The 16,516-nt window shown below is 40.2% G+C and overlaps 1 protein-coding gene across 2 annotated transcripts in view; it reads right to left on the reverse strand.

Moving 5' to 3' along the window:
• LOC139728055 (syntaxin-8-like) overlaps window positions 1–16,516 on the reverse strand; it is a 98,564-nt gene that overhangs the window by 16,057 nt on the left and 65,991 nt on the right. For both annotated transcript variants that reach the window (XM_071639018.1, XM_071639019.1), the window contains exon 5: window positions 12,205–12,323. In XM_071639018.1, coding sequence (XP_071495119.1) covers window positions 12,205–12,323 — 119 coding nt within the window. The remainder of the gene's footprint in view (window positions 1–12,204; window positions 12,324–16,516) is intronic.

Consider the following 16,516-nt stretch of genomic DNA (forward strand, 5'->3'; position numbering starts at 1 on the left):
TTGAAATATTTTAGTTCAAGGTTGTGTTTTTGTGATGTAGTGGATTACATGTACATGTACATACAGACCATGCCAAGTGGGGATGGGCTGTGTGTTTTGGGTGTTTGGGTGGGTGTTTGAAAATTGAACTGTTATGCTGTTTGTCTGCACATGTAATTGTACATCGCTTGTTCATCTATGCATACATGTGCATACAATGTGTACACATGTGTAGAGTATGTTTTTGAGTTGTACAACTACATATAATACCAAGAACTTGTTTACATATACTTTCTTTACATACAAAATCATTCATGAGAAGTACAGTATGTTCTTTGGCCCATTTTGATAAAACTAAAACTAGTTCTGTTAATGCACATGAACATTTGTACCTATAGTTTGAACTGTGTAGCAATGAATTTATTTTCCTTTTTGAACTTTGAAGCATTTTTTAAAACCAAGAATTGTTGTAAAGTGCAACAAATGAAAAAACAAAGATTTCTTTGTCATAACTTGTAACCAGTTTGTGTTAATCCTGTGTTTTTGATGTGTAATGAGAGTCTACTACACATGGTAATCAGACTGAAATGTGACATATCAAATTATTTCTCTGACATCAAAATTCAGAGTCAAACAGTTTACAATGTATTTTGTTTGAAATAATGCACTGTTGTTGAACAATGATCATGAACTATCATGAATATACAGTAAATGTATTGTATATTACAGTACTTGTACATGTGTATGTACAAATGAAAGTGTATAATGAAGGAATTTCAAGAGCATGGAGAAACAACTGAAATATGCCTAATATTTTATCAACTATAGAACATTTAATTTCAGTTCCTTATGAGTACTTGGTGGCACAGAATATCCAACTTTAAAGACACTTATACACCTGAGGAATTATTTTGAACGTCCTTCCCAGAGTGACAACTTTTTGAACTCATTATTGACAGTTGGGAGTGGGATGCTAGCTTTGAAACTTCCTTGGTAGTTGGTACAACATTAATAGTTTTACCATCATGGCCAATTTTTTATAATGAAGGCTTAAGAAGTAATGTGATTAAAAAAATGTACAAATTATACATATGCTCAAATTACACTACTCGTAGTCCATTTGTTTTCACTTTGCTGTCTGCTCTTACCAACGGCGTAAATCCGTACTGAGGAGTGGGGGGGGGGGGGGGGGATGGTCACCATCACGATTACAAGCCCATAACCGGACCGGCTTGGGGGGGGGGGAAGAAGCTTGGTGCCCCCCCCCCCCCCACACACACACACTCACACACTCACACACTTTACAGGGATCGGATGTCCAACTCTTTTGCATGAAATATAAAGTGGGAGGAAATTGGCAGCAAAAATATGAAGACTTTTTGTTCTTGTTAGGTGATACGCTATCAGCGTATCACCTATTGTGATTGTCAAAATCTCTCTTTATTTCTTTTTATTCTTCTTTCTTTCTGGACAATTTTGTGTCATCAATATCTCAAGAATGACATTACGGAATAACATGACATTTTCAGGGAACATGTCTCATGACAAAATCTAGCCACAATAAGGTTTTCATGACAGTAACATATCTATGACGTCATCTAGGCGCCATTTTGTGATTTTCGGACCATGTTACATGATCGATCATAACTTCATATCTAAAGGTCATGTCTGTATCATTTTCGGCGGACATTAAGTTCAGGTCACGCTCTATCATACATTTTAATGCTAATTACCTAAGACATTATTACGCGCGCGTACGCGCGCGTCAAACTTTTAAAAGGCTCAAAACAACTTACCAATGGGAAATCTCGAAGTTTCAGACAATTTTAAGCGTTTCGCGCGTTCGCGTCCGTCCGCACATTTTCGCGCGTAGTGCGCGTAAGCAAACTGAAAATGCACATTTTTTGACAGATTTGGATTCCTGATACATTAAGTAACAATATCCATTGATTTCCGATCAATTTTGACCTATAACAAAGGAATGCGTTGGCGTCAAAGTTGAAATTTCGTGTGCGCGTCTTTGTGCAAATATAGCGAAAAACATGTCTTTGTTTATTTCGCCATAGCTCTTTAAAACGTCTGGTTACCCTATGTTTTTATTGCATATTACAAAAACATATGAATTGGAAATAACGTTTCAAGTATTAATATTTCCATAATTACATTATGACGTCATCATATCATCATCTGAAATCAAAAAAGTGGAATTAATTTTTTTGAGGTACTGTTTCTGACATTCATTTGCTCGTATCTCTGTTGTTTAAGCTCAATATTATCCCAAATTCAGATATGTTGTACTTTGAACAATTGCCTTTCAAGTCCAAGTCATGGTTTTGAAATTTGATGACGTCATCATACCTTAAATTGTGATTAAAGGTAAAGATGCAAAATCGGACAAGTTTACGTGTAATGTCTATGGGAGGTGATTTTTTTTAAACCATGCATTGACTTGACAACGTTTAAGCACATTTATCTCAGCTGATTTTGCTTCATTTCCTCTGAAACTTAAGTATGTTGTAGCTGAGACAATAAGCTTCAGTAATCATGCATTTTATTTTTTGAAATCTCATCATCAGGTTGACAATTTTGCAGTTTAAAACTGAAAATGAGAATGGAATGTGGACAAAACGATTCCCGATTCAGCTTTCACATACATAAGTTTACGTTCCTCATATTTTCTCGCCGAGACGTATGGCCGAGTGGTTAAAGGCGACGTCTCAGAGACGTGAAGTTGCGGGTTCGAACCCCACAAGATCACGAAACAAAATACTTAGCTATTTTACTTTTTTTTTCAATTTTGTATTACATATTCGTCCATGTAGAAATCACGTTCGTATATAAACGCACCTATACACACACACAGACACACAGACACACACCATATCCCTCTTTTTTGTGTTGGAGACCACATTGCTTCGACTGCTGCAAAATTTTGCAGGCTGACTTTGTCAAACCGATCATAGTATGTAATGACGACGACTGAGGTGTTGTACTTTGAACAATTGTCTTTCAAGACCATGTCATTGTTTTGTACTTTGATGACGTCATCACATTGAAAATTGTGATTAAAGGCAAGGTATCAAAACCAGCCGATTATAGGCTTTATGTCTACGGCGCGTATTTTTCCCAAGTTGCCAGAAATGGCATAGCGACATCAGTCGTTACAAGGCCGCATTTCCGTCTAGCAATGCAATACATGTTCACGCGGCCACGATTGTTGAGTGGGCATTGACTTTTTCCCCCTGTAATATCCATACATTTCTTTTTTGCCTTACCATTTCCGGGGATGTCCCGTGGCCGATTGGTTAGAGAAACGGTTTTGCATGCACGCTCAATATAACTTCAAGGTGCCTATATCACATTCTTTTCTTTGTCGATCACAGATGACCGACACCTGATGACCCCAAGCGTATCACCTAACTCGTCAGCGTGACGAGTTTCATATCTCGTTGCTTTTTTTTTTTGCTTGTCAGATGACTTTCGGCGGAAAATCAGTCCTTAAAAGTATGAAAACATCTTCTTTTTTTCTAAATACCTGTGAGAGGGAGCGGAACGACCGAACGGGGGGAGGGTATGTGGGGGGTGGGGTATCCCTCTCCCACACGTGGAAGATTTTGCATTTTCAGACCTGAAATTCAGCGATCTGGTGCACACTTTTGGTGAAAATTTTGTTTTCTTTTCTTTAAAAAAACAATAAGAAAATGAAATATTCACAATATATCATTGAATGACTAAATCATGGTATTTCAGCTCTTGCTCCGCCTGTGCGACATCACTGTGAAGGCCTACTAAACAATGGGGCCTATAACCGGCGTAGACAGGATTTGATCTTAGGGGGAGCGGTTATGTGAGGGAGCGAAGCAAGTGAGGGGGGGTTATGGTAGGGGGATTTCCCCCTCCCACAGTGAAATCTTTTTGCATTGAAAAATTTTGACATTTTACAGTCCCCAAACTGCCGTTTGTAACTATATTCTTCGCTTTGGAAATTAAGGGGGCGGGGGCGCACCGGGAGAAAACTGCTGGCAATTACTGGCAGCAACATCAGGAGAATGGCATAGCGATTAAATGCGAGCGAGCGAAGTGAGCGAGCTTGAAAATTTTGATATTTTACAGTCCCAAAACTGCCGTTTGTAGCTATATTTTTCGCTTTGGAAATTAAGGGGGGCGCACCGGGCGAAAACTGATGGCAATTACTGGCAGCAACATCAGGAGAATGGAATAATGATTAAATGCGAGCGAGCGAAGCGAGCGAGCTTGAAAATGTTGACATTTTACAGTCCCAAAACTGCCGATTGAAGCTATATTTTTCGCTTTGGAAATTAAGGGGGGCGCACCGGGCGAAAACTGCTGGCAATTACTGGCAGCAACATCAGGAGAATGGAATAATGAATAAATGCGAGCGAGCGAAGCGAGCGACCTGGAAAATGTTGACATTTTACAGTCCAAAAACTGCCGTTTGTAGCTATATTTTTCGCTTTGGAAATTAAGGGGGGCGCACCGGGCGAAAACTGCTGGCAATTACTGGCAGCAACATCAGGAGAATGGAATAATGATTAAATGCGAGCGAGTGAAGAGAGCGAGCTTGAAAATTTTGACATTTTGACATTTTACAGTCCCAAAACTGCCGTTTGTAGCTATATTTTTCGCTTTGGAAATTAAGGGGGCGCATCGGGCGAAAACTGCTGGCAATTACTGGCAGCAACATCAGGAGAATGGAATAATGATTAAATGCGAGCGAGTGAGGAGAGCGAGATGAAAATTTTGACATTTTACAATCTCCAAACTGCCGTTTGTAGCTATATTTTTCGCTTTGGAAATTAAGGGGGCGCATCGGGCGAAAACTGCTGGCAATTACTGGCAGCAATCTCAGGAGAATGGAATAATTTATGCGAGCGAGCTTGAAAATTTTGACATTTTACAGTCCCAAAACTGCCGTTTGTAGATAAATTTTTCGCTTTGGAAATTAAGGGGGGCGCACTGGGCGCAACTGCTGTCAGTCACTATCAGCAACATCAGGAGAATGGCATAGCGGTTAAATACGAGCGAGCGGAGCGAGCGAGCTTGAAAATATATGCATATATATATATATATATATATATGCATATACAGAAGGGCAGTTCAACCAAAACTGTTCACTTGTAATGCCAGAGACAAATGGACCAATATCTCTAGCAAAAATGCTCTTAAGTGTCTTCATCTTGGTTTACTAAATTTAGCTTTATTATCATGAAGACTAACAAACAAAAACCTGAGTGACGGGGTATTCTTACAACAGGGATATTGGTCTGATTGTCTCTCTTACAGAAATTATCAAAGTGAATAGTTTCGGTCTAACTGCCCAGTAGGCCCTACATGAAGTGGTAATAAAATTATAAAAGTTGTACAAACTTAGCGCAATTCTTTAAATTTAGACTGCTCTCTAAAAAAGGCACCTTCTGGTTCCTTACATGTACTTCAAAACTTTGCACTACAATTTGTGTAATGTGGTTGTACCCTATCCCCTTCACCTCCAACACCCCTGATCAGAATATGCTTGATATCTTGTATACCATAGCTAAGTAGCGGTTCACAGAACCTACATCTCACAGCCCTGAGCTTACATTACAAAATTACATTGTTATTTAGTGGGCCAGATAATAGTGAAAACAGGTGCATACAAGTGCCTATGTCAATTAAAGAATTTCTTTAATTTCTGAATATTTCATCATACAATATTATTAAGGAAGAATAATTGATGACAAAATTATTTCCTTTAATGAATATGATTGGCACAATCCCCCCCCCAAAAAAAAAAAACCAAAACATATTGATCCCCTTTACCAACAATAACATCGCCAAACAAATCTTCCAACTTTTCTTGAGGTCCACATCTCACGACCTTCACAGAGTTCTTTGCAGTTTTATGTAGTGTTTGGACGTTAGAAGTGGCACATCACAAATCATACATCGGCGAGCTGGCGATTTGTAGCTCGCCATTTTCAATCTCAAGAATGATATTCAAGTCATCATCGAATCTGGGCACAACAAAGTGGTAAGTCCGAAACACCACGTAAAAGGAGGTCTTGGATGACTGCAACCATAACTTTCAGCCAGTCAAAAACGTTGCACTAATCAGCTGTGCAACAATGCATGGTACGGATCACTGAAGAACTGAGTACATGTATCGCATTGCATTGTGATCAAAGAGTTGGCTCTTTGATTGTGATAATGTGTGTTGTGCAAAAATGCAGGCATCTCTGTGCACAATTAGTAATTGTTGCAGATCGCACTGTATTCACGGTGCAATGCACACAGCTGGCTGCAGATCGATCGATCCCACAGAATTTTTCTGTGATCGATCCCTTAGTTTTCATGCATACGCAATGAGCTTGCGAGAGATAGGGCATTACGTAAGCATACCTAATATGAACTTTTGACCTTACGCACTGTCAAACCATTCTGGACGTTTTTTTCGGACAGGTTTGTTGGCATCGAGCGGTTACACAGGGGATAGCGCGATAAGCTGTGGAGCGGCGCGTGGATGCGTAATGATAGAAAACGTCCAGAGTCTGGACTACAGTGTCAAATGCCTTCCGAAGATCTATGAAGGCAACTCCAGAAATTTGATTATTATCTATATTCAAAGACCACTGATTCACAAGTTTTGCAAGAGCAGTTGATGTGGAATGAAATGGTCTCAAACCAGATTGATTAGGGTGTAGTAAATCATTCGCATTCATGAATTCGCTCAGTTGTTGATGTACGGCCCTTTCGATAAATTTACTCACGGTTGGTAAGATTGAGATGGGGCGGTAGTTATTCAACGAAGAAATATCTCCTGCTTTAAATGTTGGTACTACCCGAGCCTTTTTCCATCCACGTGGAACAACTCCCGTAGACAGGGATTTGTTAATAATATCGCAAAGAGATTCTGCAATAACATTCTTTGTCATCTTTAAAAGTTTGCAGCTGATGTGATCTTCTCCGGTTGCTTTTAATATCTATGCCAAGAAGTTCGATCTGTCTCAATACAAAATCTCTCGTTATCATACTTAAGTTAAATCGAGAATGAGATGGAACAAAACCTTTGTCCTCATCTAATATCATTTGAGAAGTATTCCTCTGCAGATCTTTTGTAATTTCAGTAGCATTAGATATGAAAAAATTGTTGAATATGCTTCAGCAATGCTTGCGTTGTCCGATACTTCTGCATCATCAACCTTTATGGTATTGGGAGAAATGGGTGATGATTTAGGCATAAGTTCTCTCAAGCTCTTCCACATTTTCTTACTGTTGTTACGATTTTGTAAAATTTGGTCAGTGTTATACTGTTTTTTTCTTATTCTCATGAGATGAGTAACTTTGTTTTTTAGATATCTATAGGTATTCCAAAGATCATCACTATTGTTAGCTTTAGCAGCTTTGAGAACTTTATCACATTCCGTCATGAGCTTTACAACCTCATCAGATATCCATGGACATGCATGTTTTCTTATCCGCTTTTTGCGCAAAGGTATGTGCTTGTTGATAACATTATTGAAAAGAGTCAACCACATATCCCACGCATCATCAACGTCGTCTATATCTTTTATGACCTGCCACGGAGCACTTCTCAAATCACTATAAAATTCCTCCTCATTAAGATTTTTGAATGAGCGAAATTCCGCACTTTCAGATTTTTGATGGATCTTTGCACTGAAGTCCCGAATAGCATATACCAAATAATGATCACTAATGCTAGTCTCAAATATTCCCCATTCACTGTAAAGTTCTTTGTCTGATAAAGTCAATTAAAGTAGAAGCAGTATTTGTAACTCTTGTGGCAGTATCAATTAACTGACTTAGTCCGTACATATTTGTATAAAACATGACTTTTTTGGCATTCACATCATGTTGGTGTGGCATATAATTACAATTGAAATCACCTAATATAATACAACTCATATGTTCCGAGAGAGCAGAGTCCAAATTCTTGTCTAATTCGTCAAAGAAATCAACATGAGAATTCGGAGGTCTGTAAAATTCCCCTACAAGGATGGAAGGCTTATTTGGATAGTGCAATTCAAACCAAAGGCATTCTAAAGTAGATGAATTCAAGTTGTCTCTTATTTTATAGTTGAATCTTTTGGAAATATATATAGCCACACCGCCACCATGTCTTGTACGGTCTATACGTAATAGGACATAATCATCGATATGCAATTCAGAATCAGCAATCATGGAATCACAAAATGTTTCATTCAAACCAATAACATCAAGTGATGTATGTCTCAGAAGTAATCTAAGTTCATCAATTTTAGAAAATAAACTACGAATATTCAAATGGGCAAATTTTAGACCCCTCTTTCTGAGCGGAGGAACTGAACCATTCATCAAATTATTAATTTTTGACCATTAATCCAAAAAAGTCAGTTTCAACAAAATTTCAGATACAAGGTCTTGTCACCCCAGCAATGCTATGTATACCACTACTCCATCACCTTGATGATTTCTGTCTAGTCTTTCCACGCAGAATCAATTAAGAGCAACTTCTGAGACCCCGTTTACAGTGAGTGAAAAGGCCGGGCTCGGCCGCGGCCGAGCCCAGCCTTCATTTCACTGTAAACATGCAAAAGGCCAAATGCGGTACCAAAATCGGCCCCGCATTTGGCCCAAGCTCTGGAGGTAGTCTCGACCACGAGCCCGGCCTTTTCTCACTGTAAACGCATGCTGGGCCAAATGCGGTTCCAAATTTAGTCTGGCTTCTAGACCCTCTGCCCGTACTATTTCGCTATTCAGGATATTAACACCCTCAACGTCGAAAACTAGAATAGTTTAAGGTGGTTTTGTCCTGCAGAGGTCTTTGCCTTTGGCAAAGACGGTGACTTTCTCGCGACTTTCTCGTCTCGGCGGAGTCCAGTTGGCAAAGGGTCTGGAAACCAGACTGTACCACTTTGCGACCAGCGCCCTCCCAATAATAGAGTTTGTTTACAAGCAGAGCGTCACTACGACAAAATATATTAGAAGGTTTGAATTAAGCCCGGGCCGAGCACGACACTGTTATACCAAGTTATACTTGGCAGTCAGGCTGAGCTATTCTAAGCCCTTTCTCCTTCAGATGGATGACATCCCCTGTGTTTGATTCTCCTCCTTGCACAGAAGGTAAGTTAAATATAAAAACTTTTGGTAGTTTCCTCTGTTAAAGTCTTATGTCTTCTGCCGATTCCAAGTTCCGACATTGTCCTCCAAAGTTCCCATGGGAGATGCTGATACTGGCATGTTCCAGAGTTTTTGCCTAAACTTTGTAGGTGTTTGGTATCATTACATATTCTTCCAGTTTGATGTGACCTAGATATTCACTGCTGTGTTGGTCACTTTCACCTGTTGAGTTGGGACCAGAGGTTGGATGTACATCACCCAATTTCAAAAGCAGTTGGTGAGTCACATATTACTGCATCTTTGCTTTCCAATATTTACATGGAAAATGTGCACATTAGTTCACTGTATACTGCATTGGGGTTGCTGTCAGTCACTGCGTGACATTCTTTGCTTTGACTCATCAAAAGGATGGCTGCTAGTACAACAGTGAAAGTTCTAAAGAGCTCCATCCTCCTTACAGGTACACAATGCTTTGATGAATGAGGAATTTGCAACTAGTCCCACCTTAAAGTGAAAACATAGTTTTGGTAAAGGTTTGAGAACCCGTCTGGCACCATTTCATATTTGCTAACAATATATCAAAAGAGTCTACCAAGAAACTTACCTGGCTGACGCGATTTGCCGGGATGATGAGATGTTTTGGAGTATTTCGAGGTCAAAAATAAGAGTCGGTATACCGACTTTTATTCCAGAAGGAGCCAGACTAACTCGGTCTCAGGGAAAACACGGCCTTATTTCAGACAATTTACACACAGTTCGTGATCGCCATATTCTGTACGTAGGTGATTGATATGCGCATTCTGTATGTAGGTGATTGATAGGCACACATTAATTTTGCATGCGCGCCAAAGAGGTTCTTTGATGTGCGCGTTGTATCAACTCGGACCATAACTGCGACTAGCCAGAACGCGAAGGGCTACAGGCCGCTCCCATAGTACAACACTGTACAATCCAGAGGGACAACTCGGCCCCACTGTCAAAGCGAGGACGAGTTGTCCCCGAATCCGAGTTTATCGCGACCCCGATCAGGTAAGTTCTGAGACTGGGACTCCGGCGAACCTTTTTGGTTAATATTTCGCATTTTCATCGTTACCTATCGAATATCTTGTTATTACAGCGTTATTCCACACATTTCTAAGGCATATATGCACATTTGGGAGCGAAATTTGACAACTTTTGCAGGCGTACCAGAACTATGTTTTGGCTTTAAAGCTCCTGTCACATATAAACACGGATCCCCAAGGATCTACATGGCAATCCCCGGATCATGCCAGCGATGATCCAGGGAGTCCCAGATTAGTTTTGCCCTGGATGGAGCATCAATGAGCATTGATGATTGTACACATGGTATCAACACAGCAGCTATACATGGATGAGGCCGGACCAGCACGGCATCTACACGGCGCTTACACGGACCTCCACAGATCATGCCAGACCCACCTGGCAACTACATGGTCCATGCCAGTAGAGCACGGCGTCTACACGGACCAACACAGCAGCTACACAGACCAACAAGGCAGCGACACATACCACACTGGCAGACAAAAATCTATCATAAAAAGCAAGCTGATTTTGGATTTTGATCAATCTTATTCTCTTTCTCGTCACTTACAGACCGTGTAGATACGTTTTCATCCCTGTAATACCATGTTTGAACATAATGGTCCATGTAGTTGCCGTGTGGCTGCCATGTAGGTCCATGTAGCTGCCTTGATGATCCATGACGATACTTGATGTTGAAAAAAAAATGTCACGGACTGCCTAGGATACTCACGGCACCTACACGATCATTCCGTTTACTCAATATCTGTTCTTGAGAACAGACATACTGAGGCAAGGTGACAGGTGTACATTTACAGCAGGCCAGGTGTAGGCTTGTAACACAACTATTTGATATCTCATTGTAGCTATTGTTATGCCCAGCAAGGGAGTTGTAAGTCAGCTAAAGATGCATGAGTTAAGTAAATATGGTGAAGAAGACATTTCTTGCCCAACCCTGCCAGATGCCTTTGTAAGATTGTAAGATTGCAGATAAAGCATGTTTAGAGGGGTTCCGTATTATTCTGCCCTTGGGAACTCACGAGCTTTCATTCCCATCATGGATGTTTCTGTGGTAGCTGGGCAGGACATTACTTTGTTGGTAGCTTTGGGCAGCTAGACAAATTGCAGATAGACCAAAGCCCCATGGTCTGAGCATAGTGTATGCTGAACACACTTGCTGCACTTGGTAAAGTGTCCTATCTGATATCGTTTGGTCAGTAACACTCTAAGTGCATCCTCAATGTAGTAATTCAGCTGTCACCGCTTCATCGGGAGGGGTCGTGAGACAAGTTTCTCTCCTGTTTAAGCAGTGCTCCTGCTTGAACGGTGGCTGGTATTGGCCCGTGCAAACCACACAACATGAAGCCCAATTTGTGAACAATGCACAGCTAAAACCCACTGAGAACCATGGCAACAAGTACATACATGCTATGACATGCCAACACAAAACGATGCTAAAAAGACACAATAACAGTACATCAATGTACCGGTACTTACTCATTGGACTAACTTCACTCTATTCTGGTTCCAGAGGAGAAGATTTTTAGATATTCCTAAATTTTGGGAATGGTGCCCATTTGTAACAAATATGATACCTTAGCAATAATGCCTGCCAAGCACTGCAAGGGCATGGTGCCCATTTGAACAAGTTGAGATCTTATCAACCTAGGAATGTTATATTGAACCTTCCAAGTTTGTGAAAATCTGACCTGGGGTTTTCAAGAGTTTAAACACCATGCACAATGCACAATGAAAGCCAGACGATGAATAATCACAATAGCTATCTTAAGTCTTTGGCTCAGATGAGCTAAAAAGTAGTTTGAATAATAGATTTGCATTGAGCAAGTTTGAATGCACATCATCTAAATATTGCACATTATCCCACAGCGAAGTGGCCAGAAAGATCTGGGGAGAAGGTAGAGGATGAGTCAGACAAGAGGACAGAACATTTTTTTTAAAGTACTGTAGAAACATGGATGATAAGGATACAAGGAACATGTTACAGAGATATACCATAGCTATAAGGTAATGGGGAAGATAGGAAAATGGGTAGATGCCAACACTTACCTTGTATGAGCCTCTGTTGCTCCTGCTGAAGCTCATTGATAGACAGATTTCTGGTGTCCTCACTCACACCTCCCCATCCATCCTGACCAAAGCCTGATGTACTTGGCAGCAAGCTTGTTCTACAAATCAGCATGACAAGAAAGCAAGATGCTAAATACATTCATTATTTTTGTTTTGATAATCACAATTGTAATTTTATGTAAAATTATTTCTCAATCATCTTATTCATTTTTGAGTGATTCTCTGATGATCTCATATATATTATTGAAACATGTTAAATGTTAATTGTAAAACATAGTTCCCATATGACTACTACATACAATGTAGGCTGTTGCTTTTTGCTCTGAAATGGATACATATGCATCAATGTGATATTAAACACAATCTTAGTTGGGTAACGATGACATCGCGAACTATCACCCAAAAAGGTACACTGGAAATATTGTAATCTCAGAGCATACCCAACCCTGGTCGCAATGTGATGTTTTATAATCGATTACATTGATCACAGGATAATTACATAGGGCCACAGCAGTATCCACTGCATGAGAGTGAATTGCTTGCAGCTTGTTAGCTACGGGCAATTCAATACAACTGCTAGAGCACAAGTCAATCATCACATACTACTACGTAGTAACATTCTACGTACCTACCCTCTACTGAACAAGGAGGGCTCTTCTCGGAAAAAAAAAGTTGCGTATATAATCAAATATTTTTCCTCTTTAGATCTCAAAATACTCCTAAACAACTCATTATCCTGGCAAATTGTGTCAGCTAGAGAAGTTTTTTGGTAGACCCTTTCAGTGTATTGCAAGCAATCCTTAATGAGCACTATGAGAACTATGTTTTGCTTTAAAGGGAATGGTGAGGAGTGTTCGGTTGTGCAAAACATGTGAAAGAGAAGGTGTTTTATGAGTACAAAATGAAAGCTAAATATGTAAATTAACATGTGTCAAAATATCTTGGAAATCGGAGTTTTCTCAAATGTTTTAAAAAGCGAAAAACCAAACATACTTTTCTGGAAAAAAGATCCTTCGATACGATGGCAATACATATTTGAATTGCGGAATACTGCTTGTTGACTGCGAACATCAAGCCAACTTACAGCGAAATCAAGCCAACATGCTGAGTCAGCTGCGGAACTACTAGTAGTCGATACGTAGCTAGCTACAGTTTACGCAGCTAGCTAGCTCTACGGCTGGCTGTGCCTTATGGGCGCGGCGAGCGCTGGCCGCACTTCACTTGCCATAACTCGCATCATACACAGTGTGCAGTGCTTCTAAGCTCGAGCTGTACGATCTTGCATGTTATGCTGTAACTATGTATGTACACATGTACCTGTATAGCTAGCTAGCTAGCTAGGACCTACTAAATTTCAGTCTTATGTTAGTGTATAGAGTTCGCGTTGTGTTTTCATTTGATGAGAGCGCAAACCTAAAATCAAAGGACTCCTCCGATTCTGATTCATATGTCCTTCTTCCAAGATACCATGAGAGCTAGCTATCGTCGGAAGACTCGGTAGGCTACGTATCCTAAAAGCCATCAAACTCCATGACAAGATTCTTCATTGAGAAGTACCGAAAGCGAGATAGGTGAACGCGGTACACCAACCAGACGCCGGGCTATTTATACAGCAACTGGGCTGTGTACAACAGTACGTAGAAACTATTCCGGGTAGGCCTATACACAGCCCAGTAGCTGCCGTGCTTCGCACAGCATCTGGTCGGGCTATGTAGGAAAAAAAGATCATCGAAATCTCAATTATTGATGTACAACTACATGAATCACAAACGGGTTGTGTTATTACATGTACATGTGATTTAATACATATCTTAAACTTTTCATGCACATTGTCAAGAAATGCAATCTTCATTGCAAACCCATTTTTTTTTTTTTTTTTTAAGGATCTTCAAAGATTTGTAACACAAGTAGAGAAGTACCATGTTACATCCAAACTTACATTGGATCTAACCATGCAATAGTTCATTTTTATTACCGGTACAACTTACTTTGTAATTGTCATATACATTGTAATTTCAAATGTGACTTAGTTGTAACATTTATTGTGGATGATTTTCTTCACAACTGACACATGCACTGAATAGGTTAGAAAGTTGGTCATTGCATGTCTTAGGCCTATAAATATACACGTATGTATGAATAGGGTTAATTGGAATTATTTCACAGATACACACAAAAATGTTGGGAATCAGATCATTTTCAGTCTCCTAGACTGAATAATGTGACACCTGTAGTAGTCTAATAACTGATTCCAACAATCTCTGAGGCTATCTTATACATTTTATTTACCGTATACAATGCAACCATGCATGATGCAATGTCTCGTTCATCTACAAGGAGAAAAGACACAAGAAATAATCCCTTCAAGTCGATTATTTCCACATAGGCCAACAACATTCACTTTTTCAGTTTTATCTAGAATCCTAATTAGGCTTCTATCATCAGAACACATTTTTTTCTCAGTGGTAAATTGATGCTTACAGGGCTGCCAACACTGGAAACTAGTTGAGAGTGAGACTCCTATAGGCCAATGCTATAATTTAGGAGTCAAAATGAGTGAGATCAATAGAAATGCATGCAAATGAAATAAAGTTTTAGAGTGAGAAAGGACCAAAATGCGTGAGTCTCACGCTCAATGCGTGAGAGTTGGCAGCCCTGTGCTTAACAATTAGGTCTACACAGGAAATATCTGTTCACATTACTTACTCACATCACTTCGCTCTCTAGCACTCAATAGTCACACAAAAAGCAGACTAGGGTAGCACACATGTGTTACTTGGAAGGAGTCCCCTGGCTAACTAACTTGTAGCCAGTTTATTCTTCACATTTGGCATGGGTTTACATGTAAATCTGGGTTGTAACATAGATATTCATATACAAAATCAACATAACAAAACATGCAAATAAGGAAACAAAGGTTAAAACTAAATATTCATAATATGTAAATGATGTGTAGGCTTGGGTGATTTGGGCATGTTTTCAATATTACAGGGACCAATGGGTGAGAAAGGAAACTAGTTGAGAGTGAGACTCCTATAGGCCAATGCTATAATTTAGGAGTCAAAATGAGTGAGATCAATAGAAATGCATGCAAATGAAATAAAGTTTTAGAGTGAGAAAGGACCAAAATGCGTGAGTCTCACGCTCAATGCGTGAGAGTTGGCAGCCCTGTGCTTAACAATTAGGTCTACACAGGTAATATCTGTTCACATCATTAACTAACATGTCTTGTTCTGATATTTCAGTGAATAAAAATCGAACACATTACTTATGTAGGGCTCGGGTTCGCTTAGCTCTCTAGCACTCAATAGTCACACAAAAAGCAGACTAGGCAGCACACTGTGTTACTTGGAAGGAGTCCCCTGGCTAACTAACTTGTAGCCAGTTTATTCTTCACATTTGGCATGGGTTTACATGTTAAATCTGGGTTGTAACATAAATATTCATATACAAAATCAACATAACAAAACATGCAAATAAGGAAACAAAGGTCTTCTTCTTCTCGAGTCACTACGCAGAAAGGAACGTTAGATTCGTCCAGTCCAATGTTGGATGCACTGCCTGGCACAGGGCATTAGAGCTGCCAGATCCTCCTTTGTGCAAGGCTCTGTAGAAGTGGACAGACCAGGAGATGTTGCATAGTCTGCTCCTCCTCCACACAGGCAGGTGGTGTCATCATTCTCACTATACCCCCACTTTGCTAGGTTAGATTTGCAGCGGCCGACAGCACTTCTAGGCGATTGCAGCAAGACCAGAAAGGCCATGCCTCACTGGCACCTGATGGTGTAGTTTCCTTAGGGCCGGTAGTAGACACTGTATGCGGTGTATGGGTAAGACGTTTCAATCCACATGGATACACGCTGCTTGTCAGGGCTTTTGTTCAGGGCCTTTACAGAATGCATGAAGCTGCGCCTGGATTTTAGCCTCTTTCTTGAATGATCATGATTGAAGAGAGGATGGCGAGGGTCATTTTCTTGCTTCAGCTTTTCCTTCTGGGATGCAACGGTCCTACGGATGCTTGGAGGAGCAATCCCACTCAGTAGGTAGAGGTCTTCAACCTTTGTGGGCTTTAGGCAACCAGTAATAGCACGACATGAAGAGTTTAGAACAGTGTCAATCTTAGTGGCATGAGCTGATCTACTCCAGACAGGTGACGCATACTCAGCTGTAGGGTAGCATAAAGCCAGTGCTGTTGTACGTACCATCTTCCCGTCAGCACCCCACTTCGTATAAGTGAGCTTTCGGAGGATACTATTCCTTGATGCCACCTTTGCCTTGGTCTTAATGATGT

This window comes from Diadema antillarum, unplaced genomic scaffold (assembly GCF_040938485.1).
Source record: "Diadema antillarum isolate AM-2024a unplaced genomic scaffold, OU_Dant_1.0 seq00000162_RagTag, whole genome shotgun sequence".
Taxonomy (NCBI): domain Eukaryota; kingdom Metazoa; phylum Echinodermata; class Echinoidea; order Diadematoida; family Diadematidae; genus Diadema; species Diadema antillarum.